Source organism: Drosophila subobscura, chromosome J, assembly GCF_008121235.1.
Source record: "Drosophila subobscura isolate 14011-0131.10 chromosome J, UCBerk_Dsub_1.0, whole genome shotgun sequence".
Lineage (NCBI taxonomy): Eukaryota > Metazoa > Arthropoda > Insecta > Diptera > Drosophilidae > Drosophila > Drosophila subobscura.
Window position 1 is genome coordinate 8499981 of NC_048532.1, and position 24890 is coordinate 8524870.

General features: G+C 43.3%; 2 protein-coding genes and 1 long non-coding RNA gene across 6 annotated transcripts in view; all 3 read right to left on the reverse strand.

The window, feature by feature from the left end:
- The window catches only part of LOC117894391, a 39483-nt gene extending 24286 nt beyond the window's left edge, over positions 1-15197 (reverse strand). The window contains exons 1-2 of the long non-coding RNA XR_004648869.1: positions 15052-15197; positions 14731-14877 (exon numbers count right to left, since the gene is read on the reverse strand). This is a non-coding gene — a long non-coding RNA (uncharacterized LOC117894391). The remainder of the gene's footprint in view (positions 1-14730; positions 14878-15051) is intronic.
- A 165-nt stretch (positions 15198-15362) lies between these two features.
- LOC117895374 (putative phospholipase B-like lamina ancestor) lies at positions 15363-17935 on the reverse strand. Its single transcript, XM_034802962.1, is given in 5 exon segments — positions 15363-16037; positions 16069-17037; positions 17040-17398; positions 17460-17576; positions 17640-17935. Coding segments are annotated over 5 exon segments (1962 nt in total). The 5' UTR covers positions 17900-17935; the 3' UTR covers positions 15363-15780.
- A 25-nt stretch (positions 17936-17960) lies between these two features.
- LOC117895373 overlaps positions 17961-24890 on the reverse strand; it is a 34137-nt gene continuing 27207 nt past the window's right edge. For 2 of the 4 annotated variants that reach the window (XR_004648915.1, XR_004648916.1), the window contains exons 4-5: positions 19460-19515; positions 18181-18317 (exon numbers count right to left, since the gene is read on the reverse strand). Coding sequence is in view for 2 of the 4 variants with exons in the window: in XM_034802961.1 (XP_034658852.1) it covers positions 17998-18180 (183 nt within the window). In the remaining 2 variants the exon portion in view is untranslated. Of the gene's footprint in view, positions 18318-19459; positions 19516-22593; positions 22885-24890 lie in introns of those variants that run through there. The other 2 variants (XM_034802961.1, XM_034802960.1) reach the window with 2 other exon arrangements.

Genomic DNA, 24890 nt, shown 5'->3' on the forward strand with positions numbered 1-24890 from the left:
TCTCTTTCTTTCGGTAAAGCAACAGGACAACGGGACACGGCGAGGCTGTCCAAAAAACTTTTTTATGCTACAAAAAAAAAACAACAAAAATCTCCACCTCTGTATGTCTGTGCGTGTGTATATCTGTGTGTGTTTTTAAATGTTTAATGCTGTTTTGAGATCCCAAAAAGCCGGCAAAAGAATGGCTTCGCTCTCGGTCTCTCCCTCTCTGGCTTTGCAGATTTAGCGTTTGGTCAAAAGTGGAACCCAAAACAGAACGCATGCCTGAGAGCGCCAGAGAGACTTTGAGAGGGAATTGGGGAAGGTTCAGCAGCGTCTGCGCTGTGGCAAATGCCGGGGCAGGCAGCCGTCGGATGCGATGGCTGGCTACTACGCCAAAAAGGCTCAACAACTGAAATGCGTATACACACCGAAATACTCATGGATCCTGCGAGGGAGAGGGGACACAGGGAACATGGAGATGGGTGGGAGTGGTACTCCCAGTAGTAGGAGTTACTACAGCGAGTGGAGAGTGGGTGGCGGGGAGTGCATTTTGGAACAGCTGTTGCCGCGCCTGCAGATCTGCACTCTGCTCCACGCTGCGCTGCGCTGCTCGGCAAATTCTTGCTGCTAACACGCTGCTCAATCCTTTGCCTGCTCGAAAATCTCCCACTGTCCCCGCTGTCAAGCATTTCTGTCTTTCATTAGTCAAAGCATGGACTAAGCCTCATCCTCTTTATAGCCATAATCAGCCTCATTCTCATCATCATCGTTGACCGACCGCTTGCTGTGTCGGGCAATTATCGTAATTTAAGCAGGCCATTAATAAGCCAGCCACAATATTTGTCTATTCATTGGAGCCGCCAAATCGAGAAATCCAAAAGTCCAGATTGCACGAGGAATGGGAATAGGAATAGGAATACTCCCAGTAGATCTAAGGGCGGCATGCCATTAGGCAGTGGGTTCGTGCTTTCAATTAAATGCGCTTTGCTCTGGCATAAATCACGCATACGCCGCGTGCAACCCACCAGCGGCATTCGATTGGGTTTAGCTGAGAGTATGAGGCGGGAGGGTTCAGGACTGTAGGAAGTGAAAGATGAGTGGAAAGTCGTGGTGCTCTATTAATTTTCGCACTGTCACTCGCCACACAAAAGCAATTGAAGATGAACTATTGCAAATGTCTGAAGCGGAAGGGCGAAGTAGGAGCAGGAACAGGAGCAGGAGGCAGCATCGTTTAGTAAAAAGGATAATCAATAAGCGGCAATTCAAGTTTTAATTTAATGGAAGAATTTTACGTAGGAAACGCCAACTGTGGGGCTAGCCTTAACTCTGGATTATCTTTAGCTGTCTTTAGTTAAAGAAATCTGCAAGAACTTTTGGGTAATATTTTAATTGAAGAAGTTTATGGCGCACTTTTGCCTGCTGCATAAACCAAAAGCAAACTAAAAGCTAGACATTCTCCAATGCATTTGACACATCTCTAAGCAAACAAAATCAAATCAAAATCAGCCAAGCCCGATGCCACCCGTCCCTCGATTCATAAAGAGATGCAAAAGCGGCATCAAATATGCCAAACTCTAAATGGGCAGAAGAAGCCAGGCCCCAGACTCGTACAGCTGGCGACATAGACAGATAGACAGATGGATGGATAGATGTTTGGTTGGATGGTTGGATGGTTGGATGGATGCGAATGATTTATGCACAAACTCTAATTAAACTGTTGACTCAGGCAAATGAAACATGCGGTGATGTGTTATTAACACCAAAAGCACTTAAAATGTTTAAATAGCAATTTTCGCAAAGCAACCAGATCCCATTTATGGGCACCATAATTACAATAACCACATATGCAGCAGGAGCAGCAGAATGAGATACAGATAGCACGAGAGAAAGAGAGAGATTTGGTTACGGATACGATTGCAAATAGAGAAAGAGAGAGGAGCATCGGTGGTTGAATGACAAGTCAAATAGAAGACAGACGACGACGGGGATCCACATGAATTATCGCATCTAAAACCGATAATGTGGTGCGGGTCCTTGCTTTGCCTTTGCCTTTGGGGCCCTTTGCTGGCTTATTTAATTAAACGATTTTCATTTTGCCCGATAATTGGAAAGGAAAATCTTAAATTTTCCCATTTACCGGGCACATGCAGGACACATTGCATTTGCATGTGTGTGGGTGTGTGCAGAGGAAAAAGGTTGTTAAACCAAGTCATCTCTCGGTGTATTACGTATACGCCATGTTGTAATGAACTTTCGTTCCAGAGGCCAGAGCCTCTGCCTCAGTCGGCTTTCATTTGCGTAGCCTGCACCTCACCCGCTCCTCATCTTTGCAGCAGCCATCATTTATCCATTTGTCCAGCCATCCCATCCATCCATCCCACCCAACCCATCCTTGCTCCTGCTCTGCTGCTGGCTCCTCTGATTATATTGAATGGAGCGCAAATTGCGAGCAGGCTGAAGTCGGCAAAGCCGAGTTGCAGCAGCAGCAGCAGCCATACAACTTATTCATGAAAAATGAAATGAAATTAATTGCAAATATGAAAACTTTATTAAGCGAATTTATAGCTGCACAGAGCACAGATTTCAGCTTCTGTCTCCGCTTGGCCCCCGTCACTCCGGACTGGTTTAAGCATTCAAATTGTGCAAATTCCACATAAAAACTGGCACCGCCCCGCAGCAGCCTCTGCCACTTTCCTACACGTACATAAAACGGTTGGTAAGTCCAGTTTTATGTTTAAAACTAATAATTTTCGTAAGCCCGAAAAAGTGCTAAAAAAAGGGGTCCAAAAAATTACAAATTATATCGTTGTGCGCAAGGCAGAGAGGGGTGGCAGATTTTATGACAATGAAGATAACATTTTTAATGGAGAGCAGACAAAAAGATTGAGACAGAAAGGGGTACAGAAAGAAGATGAGATGAAAGGGAGCAAACAGCCAAAGGGAAGGAAAGAAATGTTCAAAATATTTCCAGCAATTGAAGCAACATTTCTACTCTTAAATATGTTCAATCAATAATATTTATCGTATATTTATTGATAGAACTCCGAATAATGCCAATCCAATTTTGCTTAATTTTCTCGCATTTATTTGCCAGTTCTTGGGCCCTAATTATAGTTCATTCATCTGCCATTTTGGCTGGCAACATTTGCCGGAAAAATTATGCGCCGCAATTAAGAGATAAACAATCAGTTAAAGCAAAATGGGGAAATCTTTTAGACATCTAGAAGATGAAAATATGTAAGGACACAGAAAAGACGAAGAAAGCGCAGAGCCAGCGACAGAGACAGAAGTGGGTGACGTTGCCAAAAGCCCAAACACTCAGTGAGACACACTGAAGAGAGAGAGAGAGAGAGAGAGAGAGAGACAGTGGCAGTGTCAGTGTGGCAGCATCAAGTTGCAAGTTGACTTGTGCTGACCTTAATTACACTCCAAAATGCATGCGACATGCGGCGGTGGCAAGCGGCAAGCGGCAAGCGACAACGACATCAGCGAGTGTTGCGGAAACCGTTGGGCATCAGGGTCAGTCCTTCATTCAGAGCATCCAATGACATGCGAAAAATGCAGTTAATTAGCTATGAAGGACTCTGTCCGTCGCACCCCACCAAATGGAGCGCAAAGAACCAAACAGAACGGAGAGAACAAAAATAAAAATATAAAAAAAGAAAGGGAAAAAGGAAGCACACAATTTATGTGCATTCAATTCAATTGCAGTCTCGCTCGTCATCGATTGAGGCATCGGCCCTGGCATCGGCCAGTTGCCCGTTTGAAATATGCCAGAAACACTCGCGCACACACACACACACAAACCCGCACACAATCACAATTGGGGGGCCATAAAAATTCACTCAATGGCAATTAAGTTTGGCCATCGCCGGGGCCTCTGACCAGGCACCAAACAATACCAAATCAAGCAGATAGTCGAGGAGAGTCGAGCCAAAGCCCCCCAAGCTCCCCCACTCAGTTGCCGCTGACAAAAACCTCTGCAAACCGTCCGCAAACCGTTGATGACAACGTCGACATCGCGGCATTATGACTCTTGGCTTTAAGCCAGAGATCGAACAGCATCAGCACCGGCAGCACCGGCAGCACCGGCAGCGTTGGGAACCGATACCCAAAAACTGAAGCGAAGCTAACCAGCAAAAATCAGCCAAGCAGTCAGTTTAGTTTTTGGGTTTTAGGTTTTCCATTTTCCATATTTTTTCCTACTGCCAAATGTGGCATAATGAAGCAAACCAGTTGCAATAGAGAGACAGAGCCAAAAAAAACAAAACCAAAACGAACGGCGGGGTGTTCTGAAGAGGGAAATCCCCTGGAAACTCTACCAGCAAAAGTGCAGAAAACAAATCAACAAATTGTAGCAGCACAGCGTTGTGTTGCTTTTCCTTAAAAAAAAACAACAATTTCTGCTCCTAAAACTCTCAAAATCCTTTAACAGAACATCTTTAGCACTGGCATCCCCCATCAAATACTGCAGCCTGCAATTGCTGTAAGCCAAAAGACATTCAAGGTAAGCTGCAGGCAGGTTGCTGACTGGCTGGCAGGAAGTCAGAGAAAGGCAGCTGCTTGGCAGTGGACCTGGACCTGGCACTGGCACTGGCACTGGCCAGACCAATTGGCCGTGGTCACGCCAATGGGCCAACTCGGCAAAGACGACTCCTACACCAGCCATGGCGTAGAGCACACTCAGGAGAGCAGTTTTACTGTGGGTCTGCACATGGTCAGCGTTGGCCCGAAACGATAAAATATCGCAAATCTATGAAGTGCCCAATGCAATCCTTTTCCTTTTCGGTTTTTTTTTTCTGCTGTTTCTTTGGGTTTGGGTACTTGTGAAAATGAAATTGAAAAAAATTGCATTGACGCCATAAATCAAATGGTTATGTGTCAAAGCATCATCATAGTGTGTGGCTGGCTGCTTACTCCGGGCTGGCTGGAGGGGGAGTGGTATAGTTTTTAGATTGCTGATTTATCGTAGAGTTTGGCCAAAAGGCAGAGCTGCTGCAGGAAAGTTAATGGTATTGCGCTTAATGGAAGTTTGCTACGAGCCAAAAAGGAGCGAGCATTTTATTTTACATTCAGTTTTTAGCTCTTTACTTTATGGCACTTGGAGGAACCTTTTCTTTTGATATTTAATAACCATTTTGCTGACATATTTCCATACACTTTTCAGCTCTGATTTCACAGCATACGTGAGGGCCATTCAGTGGCTATGAATTTATCATTTTAATGCCTTGATTTTGCATAAAATAGTGCGAGTATTTTCCCTTTTTTTTATTATCATAATTGATAATTGCAAACGATTTACATTTTTACATTTTGCTGCAACTGAATTAAGGACCTGGACACACACATGGGCAAAGTGTTTAAATATGCAAAAGAGTGAAAAGTTTGCCACTGCCAACTTGTTGCAGCCACAAACCACACACACAGGGAAGAGAAAGAGCGGAAAATTTGCTATGCGCATATATGAAAATTTGGTACAAAAAAGAGGAATTCCTTTCTGGAATAATTTTCAATTAAATGAACAAAAATTGCCGTCACTCAGGCTAAGTAAAACGCCTCCCGCTCTTGCCCCTCCTCATGCAGCCATAAAATGCTTAAAGAACAAGCAGAACAAACATTTATTAGCAACATTAAGTGCAGACACAAGCCGAGTACTACTTATGTGCACTCTGTTAGCTCTGGGGAAAACTTTTAACTAAAACTCGAACAATGCCCGCAGAACTGTGAATGGGCCATGCGCCTGCCCGTTAAGTGACCTTTTTATTGTGCCCCCGCCGTAACTATAAGCGGAATCTCAGTCAATTGTGATAACAACAATCAGAAGAGCTACAAGAGCCACCCAGCCAAGTGGACCATAAAAAAGTAAGCAACTGAGAGAGGAGCGTGGAGGATGGGGGCTCTTAAAAAAAAAAAAAACGAAGAAACACAGAGAAAAGTAAATTTTAAATGAAGCGCATTGCATTTATCCCAGAGACCTCTCGACAAGATGCTTAAAGGATTACAATTGCATTGAGCAGAGTGGTGTGCGGAGTGGGGGGAAGGCCACACGAAACTGTAGGAGCGCAGCCCATCAGTGCAAGGACTCGAGGCTGAGCGCCGACTTACGCACAAAAGAAAATGCAACTTTTCGCCTTCGAAACGAAACGAAACGAAACGCTGCTCAAAAGTAAGAATACAAGTAAGACGACAGGCAGGAGCCAGAAGCCAGGAGCCAAGCTTTTAGCAAACGAAGCTGCAGATACACCAGCAGAAGGAGAGCTTTAGCCATGAGATATATGCACAATATGGTGATCAGATTTATAGCTATTTGCGCCTTCAATCGGGGTACAAATCTGTGAGAAATTAACCCCCTACTAAAGGTTGTAAAAGTCAAAGAATGTCGCACAAATTGATTAAAACACAAAAGCAAAATACAATGCAATGTATTAGCAGCTTCAATTAGCAACTTCTATGGGGTATTTATGCGACTCCTAACACTGCAGAGCCACCACGGCCTCTGGCTGCAGGGCAACTAATCAAAAAGTGACATAACGGGAGGGTTGGGATATGGAAACCATGGCAACCCACCGACCGACGACAAGTGACAACCACATGGCAATGACCAGAGTTGACAGCCAGGCTGAGGGCTGAGGGCTGTGCTCCCCGCCATCGCTAATTTGCCGACGTTTAACAGCAAATGGCTGCTACATCAGCACTCCACACACACTCTGCCTGCCTGCCTGCCACACGGTGCAGCAACAATTGCCATGAAGCCAGCCAATGCATCAACGCTGCTGCTGCTGCTGCCGCTGCTGCTTCAAATTGTAACGCATCGGATGAATTAGCAGGAGGAGTCCTGGAGGATGAGAGGCTGAGCTGCGCACTGGCTGGCTGCTTGGCAAATTGGTTATGGAATGAACAGCAAATATGCAACAATTATGGATGCCACATGAGCCGGCGGAATAGTTGTAATTAGCCAAAGGTTTCCAATGGACAATGCACGCAGGCAAAATGCACATTGCATAAGTCCATTGCGAACGGAAATTGAGTTTAATAAATGATGCAAAGCAGTGGGAAAAATGTGCAACGAAGAAAACTTCTGCAAATGTTCGCTCGAAAATGCTCTACAAATAAATGGCAAAAGGCATCACTAATTAACCACAATCCATAATCCGCTTGTAGCAGCCGGTGAGTGTCTCTCCATTGCACACATCAAATGCTCATTTTCTGTATCAACCAAATTGGATTTTGTGACCAGCAAATGAATGGAAATGAATGAAGCTGCTGCTGCTGCTGCTGCTGCACATAGAATTTTCTATAAATTTGCATAATTTGATTTCCAATGCATTGAATTTAATGCACGCAGAGAAGAGACACCCAAAAATATACCAAAAGCCAACAGCTGGAACAAAAGGAAACGAATGGGAATACGAATACGAATATTTGGAATATGCTTTCGACCTTCTGGACCGCTGCTGGACATGTCACAGGGACTTTTCGTGTTTCTACGTGTTTCGTGTTGTTAAGCAGAAAGAGACAGCGAGAGAGCGAGAGCATTTCCTGGCTCTCCATGTGCCAAAATAAATGTAAATTGATCGAAAATGCTGTAGGGCCGGCGGCCAAGTTCAACAGTATAATTAAAACCGAAAATGATATTTGATTTTCGGCGACAGGCCGTCTCAAATGGGTTAATGTATTTGTGGCCTTGCATTTTGCATAATAGATTCGCTCGGGGTGTGTGTGTGTGTTTTGGGTTGTGTGAAACTGAATTATGTATCAAACAATACGCCTAAAGAACATTAAGGCAAAAACACTTGCACACAAAAGTCAACAGCATAAACAAGGCTCGAACATGCAGTGAAAGGAAGAGAGAACAGAGGAGCAGCGGCGAGGAGCGGGTAGAGGTGTGTTAAATCTCAAGCGCACTTAGCACTTTTCTTCTCTAAGAGAAAGAAAGAGAGAGAACAGCGGGAAAAGTGTGAAGAAAGGGTTTGAATGCCTTGGGGGGGGCAGAACCGAGTTAAATGCACTTACTTCAAAGCGCCAACAGCAACAAAAGAGCCAACGAGTTGGGCGCCAAAAAAGAAAGAGTGTGGCCAAGTCACACACACCTAGTTACACACACACACACACAGACATACCGTAGGCAACAAGGGAAACCACTTAAAAGTAAAGCCAAAAGCCATCCATGTAAATTTCTTTAACTTTTCTCCTTTAGCATTTCTTTTTCCCACTCATATTTATTTAACATATTTTCCATGAACCAAATGTGTGTGTGACTGACTCTCTATCCATGTGTGTGTGTGTGTGTGCGTCTGCCACGCCCCTAAATTAAATGCCGCCCCACGTCCTTGTGTACATTTCATGCAATTGGATTACATGGCACTGCTTTCCATTTTCTCTCTTTACATTTTTTCCCGGCGACGTTTTCTTACATTTTCGTTTCGTTTTTCTTCTTTTTTTCCGCTGGCTTGCCTTTTATACAATTTCATTATTTCATTTTGTAAGCAACAAAAAAAAAAAGAGGAAAAATGTTTTTCCAGTGGATTTTCATCTCGTTACGAGTGCGAAATTGGGAGTAACTTTGCATACGCCAAGAGGTTTTGACATTATTTTGGTGGGTTTTCATTTAGCAGAATGGAGCAGCGATAGAAGCAGAAGCAGACAGGTGGGCAGAGGTTGGGCTTCAAGCAGAGCGAATCATAATAATACTAATCAGGAAATTGTTGCATGAATGGTTTCCTCGTTGAGCGAACATTTTCAATAGAAATTAATAGAAATTGAATTTAAATTCAAACATAATAAAAATAGCAGCAGAAGTAGAACAAAAGATGAACCAAAATAAATCCAAGAAATATTTGTGGAAACCTTGTAAGAGCCCCACACACTTTTCTTTTGTTAGCGTTTTCATTTTGCACTAATTGAATTTATTTATAATATTTTTGCTATTTAAATTTACAAGCTCAATAAATTATGTAACTTTCCATTTGCCTTGGCCCCAAAGCTTATCACATTATTTATTTAGTTGAAGAATAGCCTAGCCTGAATGCCTGTTGAAAATTGGGGGGGAAAACAGCTCTCGAAAACTGCCAACTAGGGACAATTTATGCCTGAGTAGCCAAGGCACGGGGGCACGGGGCGTAGAAATACTTAATAATAATTGAACCGGCAATGACAAAACATTGGAGTGGCTGCCTTTTGTTTGTCTTTCTTTGGCCCGGCATATTTTCCACTCATTCCCATCAAAAAAATGTAATTAAAACCCCGAGCAGCGCTCGGTGAAAAGCGCTCCACTGCTCCTGCTCTTCGCCTTGTTAAATAAAAACTTTATTTGATAATTTATGACATTTCGCGCCGCGGGTAAAACTATGTAAGGATCTGCCCCCCGTTCCACACTCAGCGGAGAAAGCAGAGCAACCAGGACATGGCCAAGATGTTGAGGCATCTTTATCTCCACTCCAAAAAAAAATTCAATTAAATGCTCAAGAGCTAACCACACGCACACAGACACACACACAGACGCATTGATGTCACCACAAGCTCATTCATTGTGTGTGTGTGTGTGTGTGCGCTTCCGTTCTGACATCAAGGACATGGACAGAGCCATGGGATAACGCCCCATCCCACCCATAATGCTGCTTAAGGTTAAGGAATTTAATTACCTTGCGGTTAGCTCGCATAACTTTTGCACCCAAAAAATAGAGAAAGAGAAAGCAGGGCAGGGGAATTTTCTGGCCTATTTTCATTGCATTTTCCACACACACACAGACACATTGACACCTGAACGGACACCCACACCTACTGCTGCTGGCTGTCTGATGCTGGAAAATTTGTAATTTTACCCTTGTGCACATATTTCTGAGCGAATAAATCTTGAATATTTTTGGGTGTGTGTGTGCGTGAAATTGATGGTCACGTGGAGAGAGTTCATAACTGCTGCCACAACCCTCGCACTCCTGATAATCATCTGCACAAAGTTTGTCCATGCCACTCGCTGATATTTGACAGCAAATATTCGAAGCAGAGAATAAGTCATTTAAGCCCGTTGACTGCTGCCTAGCCCGGCTCCTCCCTCGCTTGGCATTCACTCAAAATGATGTTTGCAAATGTAACCAAGAAAAGGCGAACCGCCAACGCGCTTTTAGTTGCCAACTTACTGTGGACTTTGCAGCGCACCCACGCAGCAGCCATTCGGAACGCACTATGCCATCATCAGAGGAGAGAACGAATCATTTTCGGGGGAAAGAACGAACCCGAGAGCGGAGTAGCAGCGCGGAAGGGCAAAGGGAAACGCACCATTGCCTGGCAAATTGGTTGATAACAATGGGTTTACAGCAGGAGCAAACATCAGCAGAGGCAACCGCCACGCCATGCCAAACCAACAAAATAAACCATTCCGAAAATCAAACTAACTAAGTTCCAAGTGGGTTGCAGCAGAGGCAAGAGGCTACAGAGGAGGGAGGCACGTGCCAAAAGTGCCAAAGTCGTTTGTTGGCTGTGAAGATGTGAAGCTAGAAGCTAGAACCTATCCAAGTGGCACACAGTTAGCGCTAAAAGAATCTACTACCAAGCCCCAGCCCGACCCCGACCCCGACCCACTGGCTGCATGTCAAACATTTGCATCCCAGCAGATGACGATCCTGATGGCCCCCACACACTCACTCCACCCCTCCCCGCACAAATGTATGAGAATGTTTAAAGTTTTGTTTGTTAGTTTCGATGTGGTATAAATCCTTGAGCTTTGAACTTTTCAAATGTGTGGGGTCTGGGTGTGTGTGTGTGTGTGTGTGTGCTCGGGGAAAAAAAGTTGTTAATAACAATTCGGCTAAGAGAAAGTTTCTGGGGCAAAATCTAAAAAAAAAACTAGAACAACATTTTGAGTTTTTTGTGAAAAAAATGTGCAAATGCTACGGTGGGGTTGGCGGGTGCAAAAGCTCATTTATCACAATGATGAAGTTGCCAAAAAAAGAGAAGAGATGTTCGTGTAAAGGTTGAGTGGATGATAGGGGGCAGGGCAGCCTTCGATACGGAGTGTATTCCATTTTCCAATGCTTTTACTTTAATCATAAACCAGAACACGACGACACTGGCAAACACTTGAAAAAATGCAAAACAAGTTCGAGGCACAGACTGGATGATGCTTTGTTGTCCCCACCACACCCAACCCCATACCCCTCTCCTTTCTCTATACATTCTCTGTTCAATTTTGATTGCAGTTCTCCAACTTCAACTTATCGTTGATGACTTTGTTTTTGTCAACGTCATGGCTGTCATGCAGAACGTGTTCCAGTATCCTCACTCCCTCTTGTGTGTTTGTATTGTGTAACAGATTTCTAATGCCTGCAGCCTCCTGCTCCCCCTCTTGAGGCAATATTTATTGTTTTCCAACTCATAATCCTTGGAGTGGAGTGGAGCAGCAGCAGCTCCTTCTGGCTGGTTGCCTGGTTAAGATGGTTTCCAGCTGCTTATTGGCATTGAAGTCTGTTTGAGTTATGGCTTTGCTGTTTGACTTAAGGTGCAGGCAGAAGCCATTAAAGTTATTCGGTGAGATTTTGGGTTGTCCACGTTCAGCTTCAGTGCACTGTAGCAATCGGTGGAGAAGTTTTAGGGTTACTCAAACCCTTAACCATTCATCATTCATCCATCAGCTACTATCGAGTATTTTTCGCAGCTTTTTCCAGTTATTCAAATAAGAGAAAAAACCCAAACCCGAACCCCACCATTAATTGAGAGCAATTAGAGGCTGCGGCAAATGTCACTTTGATGACCTCCCTCTCCATTCTGGATAAATATCCGCAACCGAAATGCCGCAAAAACCAACGCCCCACATTTCAATTTGATGACCCAATGACCTCGCTGCCGCCTTCTGGGCAGACACCATGGAGGCTGGGGCGTGGCAGAACTGTGGTCTGGTCATTGTTTGCCTTCACGAAGGGTTTAAATGCTTTAAAGTCGAAATTCCAAGGCTTTGTGGGGGGGCAAGCAGAACCACTTTAAGATTTGTATGTAGCATCCCTTGGCCTGGCCTCCCTCTGCTATCGCTGCTAAGCTTTACAAATTTCTTATTAAGATGTTTAACCCACAAAAAAGCGAACCCACACATTCGTAGGAGGAAGGCCACACAAAAAATTGCCACAAATAAATGAGCAAATAAATAACAAGTTGCCCAAGCGAATCTTTTGTGTGTGTGACTGGCATGATACGAAAATCGAGTAGGGGCAAGACCCAGTGTGGAGTGGAGTGCAAAACTGCTAGAAGTTTCCTTCCTTCAGGTTGCTGTTTCTGTACACAGATGAAAGCTCGTGCAATTGCTTATACGAGTGGATGTCTTGCCCTGAAGCAGGATATAGATACACAACACAATTGGAGGGGAGAGTTTTGTCGCCAAAAACTAATTTCATCAAATAGTTTCGTTACTTTCAGTAAATTGCATTTTCTGTGGCAAACAAATCGGAGTTTAAATTGTAACTTCAATAAGTAATTAGCTCTTGCAACTATTGGTTAACATTTGCAGAAATATTTATGCATAAATTCAAGTTCTATTTTCAATAGAGATTACACTTTGCTTTATTATTTCTAGGTTCCAGGTTTAAGTACATTTCTGGAGACCCTTCCATACCCCTTCCCACATTCATCTCTGTCTCACAGCTAATCCTATCTCCTCTCTACACCCACATTACCATTACCAGCCTCAATTCCTGTTCTACTTTGCTCTTCACTCTCATCTCTAACGACCCCACTCAACATAAGTGCATCCTCGAAAATTAAAAACTTCGCCGCACACACATGAAAAATTAAATTAAATGAAGCACCTACGCAGCCGCCACCATTCACACACAGATACAAGTGCCCGACTGCCTGGCCTGGCCACACAGCGCATATGTTACGCATTCGCCACGTGGCACAGGGCACAACTTTAAAAATGCTGGTCACTGGCTGTCCCTGGTGCTGCTCTGCTGCTGCTGCTGCTGCTGCTGCTGCGGTACGCAATTGCGTGGCTAAAACCATAAATCACACTGTGCCTGCACAACGCCAACACCTGCCAACCGAATTGAGGTTTACACTGGAAACGTTCCGGCCATGGACAGAGGACAGAGGACAGAGGGCAGTGGGGCAAGCAGCCTTGAGCAAATGCACTAAATTTCGATGCACCTTTGCCATGGATATTGATATATCAACATAAAACTATCAATGCACATACGGGAGGGGGCGTGGGCCGTGATTATGTTTGTGGATGACAATCGTTTGGGGGAGGGACGGAGCCGGAGGCCTTGGGGCAGCGTCATTAGCATCAAAATAAATTTACGTTTATAAATTAGCTCGAGGCCAACAAAACGAACTCAGTGTCGAGCCATAATTCAGGTAAATCATATAAACCCACAGATGGATAGAGAGCGAGGACCTTTGCGGGTAAATCCACCCACTTTCCACTTGCATCACCACCCCCTGTTCTGCAATGTATGCAAAATATATTGCCGTAATTCCTTTTCGCTTGCCTGCTTGCCGGGGCACAACTTATGCAAATTGGTGGACAGACGGGGTCTTTGTCAAGCAAAAGCAAGTTGCATACCAGAGAACTAGAGCTCAAAAGTGTATACTCCCCCACACCCCTCTATATAATATACTATACTCTAATATATATGTAGATATACATATATATATATGTATAGGAAAATTGCATGTTTCACTGCAATGAAAACAAATCGCAAAATTACCATAATCAAAGCATAAAAGGGATTTCTGTCTTATTCTTTGGCCCCCCAACACGCTCTCTCCTCAGCTTCCTGCTTCCTGCTCAGCGTTGCCTTTGCTCTTCTTCCCGCTTCTGCTTAGCTTGTTGCCAGGCTCCATTTTGCTTGTTCTCCTCAACACTCTCTCACACTCTTTTCCCCCCTCAGCCGACTGAGACAAAAGAGCGAACCTCTTTTCTGTTCTTTTTTTTGTTTTTTCTTGTCTGTGTTTTTGAAACTTGTCGACCAAGTTTGCTCGACGAAATATTTTAAAGTAATTGGCCTCGTTTGTTGGCTGGCCCGGTCGCACGATGCGAGATGCTCGATGCAAGTTGCTAGAGAGAGGACAAGAGCAAATTGAATTTCGAAATAGATCTATTTGAGTTTGGTAATTGGTGCGGGGCTTCTACGAATTGTTTTTGACAAGTTTCCCTCTCGTATTTTATTGCGGTCTCTTCGTCCACGTCCACGTCTAGTCCCCCCATCCCCTTTCTCCCCCTCTTCTAAATCTACCCATGAATGGTGCGTGTAATTGCAGCCAGGCGCAGAAAATGAGAGCGGCAAGAGGCAAGAGCGGAACCACAGATAGATACACTGCTGGACAAGTCTCAGATGAGTGAACACTGAGTGGGAAATATGTATATCAATGAGGAGGGGTATGAAGACCAGCAACAATGGATTGCATTTCTGATACTTTTGATAGTGAAAACTTCTTCGGTTTCTGTTGCTGTGTACCCTGAATGAATCCTTTAAGAATATTCTTTGTCTGAGCAAAGTCTTTGTCTTTAAATTTAAATTGAAAATAGAAAGACTGAAATTCCCTTTTGAAGTTTAGCTATAACTCTTTTAAATACTTTTATCAATTGATGTAGCATCATCTGAGAAGTTCAACGGATTCAAAATATTTCGGATAAATTTTCCACTCTCTCCAATCAACAATTAAAACCCCAATCCCCTAACAAAATCTTGTTAGTAATTTAATCAAGTTTCTTAACCCAACACCAAATTAATTTTTTTTAAAACTCAAATTTGAACTCACATTCAATCGAATTTTTGAACCAAGGCTTGTGGTGCTGGCTAGACGATTTCGAAATGTTGAATGCATGTTGAATGTCGTTTCCGAATGTCGAATACTTTTGGATATACTTCGAATGGTTCGTGTCCTTGATAGCGGTATTTCGAGTTCCTGTTAAAAAAATCAAATTTGTTGTATTTTCAGTACTCCAACAACTTTCAATCTCTATAATTTGCTCAAGATTGCTTAATATAAAAAAATCTTGCTATTAATAATACCATTTCCAAGTGTTAATCGAATTTCAAAACCAGCCACCAAAATGTAGACAACCAATTTCGAACTTACAATTCAATATCTCAACCGAAAAGCTTTCAATACATCATCTCCCAAGGGTTGCAGTCTTGGCTAGATGACTCAAATTCTGGAACACGTTTCGACGCGTGGCTGTCCATGCTGAACGGTATTTCGAATGGTTCCATTCCTTGCTATCGGAATTTCGAACACCTATTACAAAAATTCAATGCAGTTATTACATTTTCCGTAATTACTTATAAGTTAAGTGACTTAAGTTTAAGTTATTTCATTAATCTTAATTACGCTGCATAAAAAAAATAAAAAAATATATTTTCAGTGTTTTCTTTTGCGTATATTTTTTTTATAGTTGCTAAGTACAAAAATTTGATACTAAAAAAATATTGTTACAATTTTGTTGCTAATTTAAAAAAAAAGTACTACAAAAAAAGATATGTACATGAAATGTGGAAGACACCAGTTGACGGATTGGACCGCGAAGTACATGCACAGATAAGTACAGTGGACACTCCCCTAAACGACTATGGACGTAAGATACTTGGATAAACGTGGACTAACAGCTAGGAACACACACACTGAACGATACGATACGATGGGGCTAGACATGGACTAATTCCTGGATTGGTTTGGAAGAATGGAGGGGGAAATGGGTGTGGCGGTGTGGGTGTTGAGACTTTGGGAAATTCGATTCAATTCTACTGTGGGGATAGGGTTTGATTTTGGGTGGCGCACCTTCTCCACAGATTGTATTTGGAAAAGCGCTTACCACGCCCACTTGGGGGACACCTTGTCAAAGTTCCACTCATCTGGTTGGCCCTCGTGGCCACCGTCCTCAATGGGATTCATTTCGGACCACTTGAAGGGTCCACTGCCTATACGCCGCATGGCAATGGCTCGCATATCATTGCGCACCGGTCGCCGCTCCGTGATGAGCTCCATTTCGGCCAGGCTGGCTGCATCATCGATGGTCACACTGAGACGCTCATCGCCAATGGAGGAGGGCACTCCCTGATCCCTGCTGTTGCTGTTGCTGCTGATCCTCCTGGCTGTCCTCGTCCAGCGCTCGCGGCTGTACATGCTGCAATCGCAGGAATATGGGACCCGCAAACGCATGATAATCGCTCATGCCCAGCCGCGCATTGTAGGAGAAGAGCTTGAGGTCGATGTTGCCATAGGCAATGGACTCCTCACCGCCCAGCAGATCGCCACGGAAGCCATGGGTGCGCAGATACTTGTCCACCGATTCGAGGTTCGTCAGTTCCGCCTCATCGGCGGCAGACAGCTGCTGGTCGTCGCTGTAGTTGACGCCGCTGGCCTCCAGGGTCTCCTTGAGGTAGGGCACACCATTGGCCAGCCACGAGGTGTTGCCAGCGACAAGGAAACTCTGAGTAACATCCCGACTGGGCATGCGGCCCGGCAGCTGCTCGGCAATCCAAACCATATCCTTCAGCTGATCGTGACGCGACTGTATCGCCGCCTTATCCTTGTCATTGAGCGGCACAGGGGCATCATCGTGCTTGTCATCAGTGTCGAGGACATTGTAAAGATTATCCTGCACGCCCAATTTGTTCAGATCGACGGTAATCCATTGCTTGGCTCCTGTTGCGGGATGCCTGGCCATGGCCCTGGCCCAAGTGCGTCTGTTCTGCGCAATGCGATTGGCGGCCATTACACGCGCCACCAGCGGCACCACATCCTTGGTGTCCACCGACTTCCACAGCTGCAGATTCTCATTCTTGATGCCCACGCCGCCGACAATGGCCTGCACCTGCCTGCCTTTGATCACATAGAAGTCATCGGTGGAGCCCAATATGCCAGGATAACCAGTGAAGGTGATGTCCGCACCGGGCACCGTGTTGCTCCGCTGATTGGGCGAAAAATGGTAGTGGAATTTGTAGCGCTTCTGTATCCGCAGCATCGAGGAGTAGCTGCCCGCCGTGCTGTGGCCAAAGAGCAGCTGCAGCGTTTGTGGGTTTTGCTCCTGCTGGATGATCCTCGTCAGCATCGATGCGCTGGGCAAAAGAAGTTCTTGGGCTGATCACTGGCCTCCTCCTCCAGCACCGTGCTATTGGGAAGCACAAAGTTCTCGTAGTATATCTTCAGGTCTTGTATATCAGCGGCGGCATTCATCAGCAGGAAATCGGAGAGTGGAATCTCCTCCTCCAGATCCGAACGTGCACGCGTGGCGCCACGAATGTAGCCCGTCTCCAGGCCCTCCAACTGATTGAAGAACAAATGCAGCTGATGCCAGTAGTGATCGTGATCGGCCCGGATGGCCGCCTGCTTCTTCAGATGCTCAAAGTTTGTCGTCAGCAGAACCCTTAGCCACTCGCAGAACTTTTGTGTGCTCTCATCTCGTTCACAGGATGAGGAAATTGTACTAAAAAATAGAGAAAATCCATTACAATCTATTGATACAAACGATTATTGTATGAGCTTACTTGGCCCACTGATTGTAGATGTTCTTCCAGGTGAGTGAACCCTCCAGTATGCCCGCCGCATAAGCCTGCACCCAATCCGGATACGTTCGCTGCGTCTCCACCTCAATTTGTGCCCAACTAGAGAGGGAGAATGGAGGCTTATTAGAGTACTATCCGTGTGAATGTATTTCCAGTTCTTACCCATTTTCGTAGACCGAATCCTTGTAGCATATCCTCGCCACACCCTTGGGTATGTTGACCAAATCATTCTGCTGCTTCCAGTTCTCAATTTGAAAGCCAACTTGCTTTGTCCAGAATGCCGTGGCACAGTAGGTTCCATCATACTCGGGTCGATCCATGTAGCCAATGAAGAAGGCTCCAATTACCAGTAAACCAGCTCCGATGAGTATGTAGGTCCCTATCCGTGTTTTCTGCCATGATGCACCAACAACTTTAAGCATTGTTCCGGCCGTCGTGAAGCTGATTTGATATCCAAAAGCAAATATATATCACACGCGATTTAACGCTGCAGTTGCGGGTCGTATCGGAGTATCCGGTATCAGTATGCCTGGCTATAATTGAGATCGGCACGTGCTGCGTACGAGTGGCCAAAACGTTGACGAATCACTTGGCCAGTGTGCTGTTGGGGTATGCAGACGCTGGTGCTGGAGCAGGTGTGGAAGCGGGAGCAGGTGCTGTAGATGGTGGCCACGCTGTACAGCGATGTGGCCGAGTAGTTCATTGGTCTTGCAGAGATTCCAAACAGTTCAATTGGGTTCTATTGTTGGGGTGTATCCTATGGTTGGCTGGATGGATGTTGTGGATGGTTTTTCTGATGTTATGTTGGGCTATGTCTTTTTTGAGGTTCAAGTTGTATCCCTGAAAGCAAAAGAGATGCAAAAATAATAAGAATATTTATTGAAATTTCAAAATGAAAATTATGCCCATCAAAGTGTCCATTTAGTTTAAATATTTATTCGCTCGCTTCCATAATAAACAGATTTTGGAAAATTTCTGATCTGCTCAACCCCCGGAATTATTACCCATGAGAGTGTTTCCCTTTACTCTCTGCCCTTGAACCATTTTAAATATTTATATCCACTTTCTTCTACTCACGAGCTGATCTGATTCCCATCTACTATACGCGCCTCTATCTGTATGTTTATTTCACACTTTCCCTTGTGAGATTCGCAAACGGAATTCCACATTCAATGGATAAACAAATTGTTAAGCATTTGTAAAACTAATAAATTAATTTTATGGCCGGAATGGTACTTGCTTTATGGCACAAAAAAAACAGCAGCAAAAGCCACTGCTGGTCTTTGGTTAAATTGGTTAAGAGAGTGTTGCTCGAAGATAAGCAGAACATCTGCGGTTCCTCTACCCTCTACCTCTACCTATATCATAAAAGTATTCACAAGATCGTGCCAAACTCGGGCAGAGAGAAAAGTGTTTAAAGGCAAGTTTATTTAGCTTATCTGATGGTGGTTTGTCTTTGTCCTACGGGTAAGTTAATAAACAACATTCTAATTACAAAACCAGATTGCTTTTTGCACAAAAGATTATAAATAATCGACGCTAAATTCTATTTGGATACAAAGTTCTCTTGGCCAATCTGCAAAAGAATTTAATTGTGTGGAGGAAATTCCAAATTGATTCAACTAAAAGCAAATATCGAGCAATACCAAAACACAATAATATCATTCGTCTGGCACGTGGAGGGGCAGCAAATTCCATGTGCAAAATGTTGCTTAAAGAAAATCGAATAGTATTATAGCATCAGTCAGTCAGCGGGCAAATACAATTAAACATTTATATTGATGGCTATTACGAGTACTAGATCTACCGCATAATACTTTGCTGATTCTGATTTTGCCTTTTTGCATACAAACGGAAATGTCTGGGAAGGCGCAAATATTTACCAAATGGAATGGAAGATTCTACTACTAGATGTAATTGTTTAAACTGAATGTAAATCATATGATTCTCATGTAAACAGAGATTTTAAGACCTTGTCTTACCTTTTGTTTCCCGGGTCCAGGAAGCTGCAATATCACAAGTCAACCCATTTGAAGAACTGCAATGAAACGAGAAGAAAGAAAGGAAAAAGTTAATGTTTAGTCTGGAGGCGCTTATAATTTTGGGTGTTTCTTTTCTTTGTTTATTTGTTCAATTGGTCGCGCGTCGTCTTGGGATTTGTCTCATGTGCACCGACAATATCCACAGAGAAGGCGATTTCCCCGACAGTCCGGAGTGTCCCCAGAGTTTGGATCTGAAATAATCGCATCGTCCAGCGCTGGTCTGGACACGAAGCACGCGTGTGGTGCTCTCAATTTTGTTTGTGTCATAAAATGTTGATCGTGGCAGTCATTTGATATGATATATGACCAAGCTAATTGATTGGTGGTCTCTGTGGCTCACTGTGTAGGAGTCATAGCAAATTTAGGAATTATTGCTATTGAGTCGTAAAAGCCAAAATGACTCCCCAATGAACTCGTTCAACTCTTCATTAGATGGGAGGCAGGTTCATCCATCAATCATTTTGCTGTGACTTGGCTTAGCAACCAAAACTAAACCTTTCTACTGTCTAAAAGTTTTACTAACTGCTTCTCAGCACGTATACCCATCACCTGACTTTCAATGAAGTAATCTCTAGAAATCTCTCTCTCTCTCTCTGAGATTCATTTTAGGTTCGATTTTCAAGGCTTTTCCGTTGAGAGAGCGGAATGTAAACAATTTCAATGCAATTGAAAGGAGAAGGAAAAGTAAAATCGAAACAGAAATTCATTTTCCATTTCCATTTTGATTGCCAGTTCCATTTTCAGTTTCAGTCTGTGAAAATAAACAGCAATCAAGTTTGAAGTGAAAATGGCAGGCAACAGCAACCTCAAGACAAGACATCAATCGTGCAAATATCAATGGAACAAGTTTATATATTTTTTGAAAAAACAAACAATAATATCTGTGTATTAAAGGTAAAGCAGACTTAATTTTGCTTGCCCTCTAGGAAGGCCAGAAAGGCTGTCAATACAGATAAGATGCAGAACCAGTGGGAGATCCAGCGGGAGATCAGAGTGCAGAGTACACTTTTGACGTCAGGAATTAGCGCTAACACAAAAGTGTCTAAAATAGCAATGTGAGCATAAAAATACGAGTGGGAGAGTAGAGCCCACTGACGTCTTTTGCGGCTCACTTAACTTACTTAGCGCCGAATTAACGTTATTATCGCTGTTTAAACACAGTTGTTTTTTGTGTGTTTTTTAAGCTTAGAGTAGGTGTACCATAAATGTACTTCAATTCTGTATGTCAGTCTAGTTGGGCGTTCAATCAAACTATAGCCTAGAGCAAATAGTTTACCTTTCAATCGTTTACCGACCTGAAACTGTCACTAAGGGGTTGCAGAATATATTGATAAGATTACGCCCCAACTTCCATACATATTTATGAGTGGAAATATTTAGATATGGAACGTGTCTACCTTTTGGCATATTAAGAACACAAGTTCAATCAATCGGTAGAAGCGCCACAGATAAGATATAAATTATTAATCAGTATTCCCATAATTTTAAGGGGATTTTCCTCCACCAGTACATATAATAAATTCTAACGCTTACAGTCTGTACTTCAATCATAATGGATTTTTAAATTGTTGAGCCCATAAATTAAATCCCACATCATTTTTCAAAGATTTATAAACTAAATAAACAACAGAAATGTAGTAGATACTTTTTGTTTTGTTTCTATTACGTTTGCCGTAAAAAAGAAGGCAATTCATAATCTTTCCTAGAAATTTCAGCGCAGCGCCACATGTGGCATGTGCTGTAGCCGACGGTACGTGTCTTCACGTGCCACGTGAATGATACAGGAAATTCATACAATGTATACCCTTCACTGAGGTTCTACGAATGTGGGAAATGTCTCAATGAATAACCAAATAAAATAAAATTAAAGAAACATTTGACGGTGCATAAAATGCTGACCAGTGGCCGGCCAGGTTTCAGGGCTTTTAATCAATTGGGTTAACAGCAGCAAAGAAGACAGAAAAAAAACTGCTTACTTGGCTGCTGCCACGCGTCGCCACAGATTATGATAAGGTCCCCCCCGTTATCCCTGGAGTAAACTGATGCCCCCACAGAGTACCAAAGTCCAGAGTCAGCTATGCAAATGCCCCACTGCAATGGCTCTTGTAGTATCAAATGGCAGGCACATGCAGATACTATATCTTTTGTGGATCTGGCACATTTTCAGAGTTAACAGACAGTGCAGCGGGAATGGGGGACAATTGTTTAGAGTGTGGATGGCCAGACGAAAGCGTCGCGACGTCTGGAACGTAGACGTCCCTGCCGACTGGCACTCTGATTTTGATTCTGATTCGTACTGAATTTCTATGATATCAAACACGTGGACAATGCCGGCATCCGATCGCACATGCAAACGTGATTGGCAGTTTAACAAAAGGTCTGGGAAGGACTGAAACCTGAGGCGTAATATGTGCCATTCCCATTCGTGGCACATTCCCTAATCGAATGCTAACGATTCAATGAATGATCAGACAGCGATTAAATGTGAATATATTCACTATATATAGCATATATGTATATTATGCATATGTATACATCATGATTAACTGTGGTGTGGAATTAGCGGGAAACTCTTAATTAATAGATACAATATACAAATGCAAATTTGTCAGAGAATCAAATTAGCAGAGAATTGATCGTTGGTTTCCCTCTGGGAAAACTTGGCCGCAATCAAAGTGATATAATCCATTGTGAAAAATCCTTTAGTTTAGATTTGATTTTTATATAAGGTTTGTTGTTTTCTTTTTTTACTCTTTAATCCATTTGTTTGTATCTGCAGTTTGTAAACATTGCAGTGGGATTTTCCTTGTGTTTGCAGACCAATTTTTATAGTTATTTATTAGCAACTTTTCGTGTGCTTTGTTCTTTTTTTGTTGCTTTTCCACTGTATCTTTTACACTGTTTTGTAATTTCCCCTGCTGTCAGACAGACAGAGAGACGGGGAGAATTATATTATAATTCTTAAGCACAAATTCTCACTAATCGGATTTGAAATTTGTATCAAAAAATGATGCAACCGAAACCTGTTATTAAAGAACTCTCTTCTCTACCTCACAGCATGACGGGTCGTTTACCTCTTTGTTAAATTTTCGGGGGGTTTACGGCACCAAGAACCTCTTGAGTTTTAATCCCGCACAGGCACTGCGAAAATCTATTTGACGTTTCCAATTAACTGCAATTATCTGGAAATTGGTCAAGTGCGCGCGCGACTTAAGTTGATGGGAAAACCGGAATAATCTGCACCGAAAATATACTTTTAAATGGAATCCTCCTTTTGCGTCAAAGGTTGATCTTTTTTCTATCTCTTTGAATATATTCGTGAGTATTCGTTCGTACCGATCCGTATGCCTTGACGTTCCCACCGAAAATGTCGAATGGGTAGGCGCTTTTTCGGGTTTTTCTTCGGCTCTTTCGGGTTTCGGGTTTTTCTAGCCACGACGAAGCACTCACCGAATGGCAAATGCGAGGAAAATCGTCTTCGTGCAATTTTTTTTGCGTTGTTTTCAACGATCAAAAGTTCTATTGAACTTGGCCGCTACCAAAACACTAGAGGGAGAGCTATGCAGATGCTTCTCAGGGAAATGAGACAACCTCTCTACCCATAGAGGCGCTCTTTTGGGGGTCACTTGTGTGCTGAACTTTGCCCTTGTTGTTGACCGACTTCTGGGACTTGTTTCCGCTTGGCTACAATTTTACAATTAGAATTGACATTTAATTGAGCGCAGCCGTCCCATCATTTTCATCAGAGCGCAATTGTCGAGAGGGGAGTGTGTGCATGCAACATGAGTTTTCCCCATGAAAATGTATGCCTCCCGCCACGCATTTCACTTTCTTTGCCTCTCACAAATAGATAAGAGTTTGTGCCTGTTTGTATCTGTCTGCGTTGTGGGGTCAATCAAATTCTTGGTCTGCTCTCAATTGAAATGAATTGAGAATTGAAATGGCGACAACACGACTTGTACCAGAAACATTTCATTTACATAAGTCCCAGGCTGTCGTCAGCACAATGGCAATGTGAATGGGAAAAAACCTTGATTAATCTGCTAGCCACATATATAATTCTATATCTCTCTTTCTATCTAGCCTTACCTAAGCAGCAAATTGATTGACAATTGTCGGTCAATATCAAAGTATACACAGACACACACAGAGCACAGCGCAAATCCACTAACCGATCTACAGTCTTGCTTCTCCTTCTATTTTTATACTTTTTTTTCCCCTCTTTCCTGTTCTGCTGGCGCACGAAACATTCCTGTTGCTCACAAATATCCCACAGTCCCGACGACCAAGCCTAAGCCAGGAAGGACAAGAACCTCAAGGATTTTGACCTCATTTGTCTGTCGTACAATGGGGCTCGCTGGCTGGTTAGCTGGCTGGTTGCCTGCCTGCCTGCCGGGGCACTTCTTGGAAAGACCTGCCTCTCGCTCTCTGTTGTTGCTTTAATAGTTTTTATTGCCTTTTATTTGTTTGCCCGCTCCAGACGCCGAGAGGAGCAGGGCAAGAGAAGCCTGAGAAGACTCCATCGCCGCGCATGCGCAGTCTACAGTCTCCCCAGTCTTTCAACTCCAACTTGAATGTCATGTTGCTAGGCAGAGACTTTGCTTTGAGCTCCCCCTTCAACCAATTTTGGAGGTAATTTGACACGTTTTTTTCTGGGTTTTTTCTGCTGTGTAGTTTTGTATTCTAGGCCATTGGCTTTTGAGGTTGAACTCTTACTTTTATTGGCTGAGAAAAAAAAAACACTTATTGGTCGGTTTGCAAGGTTTTCAATTTGTTGGAAAACGAATCTCTTTTAAGAATTCTTCTGTGTGAGGTGCTGCGTGGTAAGACCTTAACTAAACTGTCACAAATTTTGATATTGTTTGGACTGGTTTGGACTGGTATCATGTGCAAAATTATAAGTTATCTAGCCACAGATAAGGGACATTTTTAAGCGGAAAAGACACTAAAACCAGACAGACAGAAAGACAGACAGAAAATCTATGTAAATACATCATCAAGTACAGAGTATTTTTGGATGCCTCTGCGTCTTGGCCATTTTATATGGCTTGTTTATTTGACAAACTTCAACGGCAGAAGTGTCTCTCCCGTGTGTTTGTCCGGGGTCTTCACCCATGTCAACGATTTTCTACCTTCTGTCCAACACCCATGTGATCTTGTCCTGTTCCGCATGTCTCATACTCGTACACGTCGTATCTTGGCAAAATGTTATTCAACAAATGAGTCACAGCCAGAGGGCAGGTGCAAGGTCTAGCTGATATCGGGCATGTTGAGGGGAATATTCTTTAATCAATGGAATGGCAACATGTACTAAAAATAGACAATTTCCATTGGGATTTACCCTGACAAACCCCAGATAAGAGTACCCAGA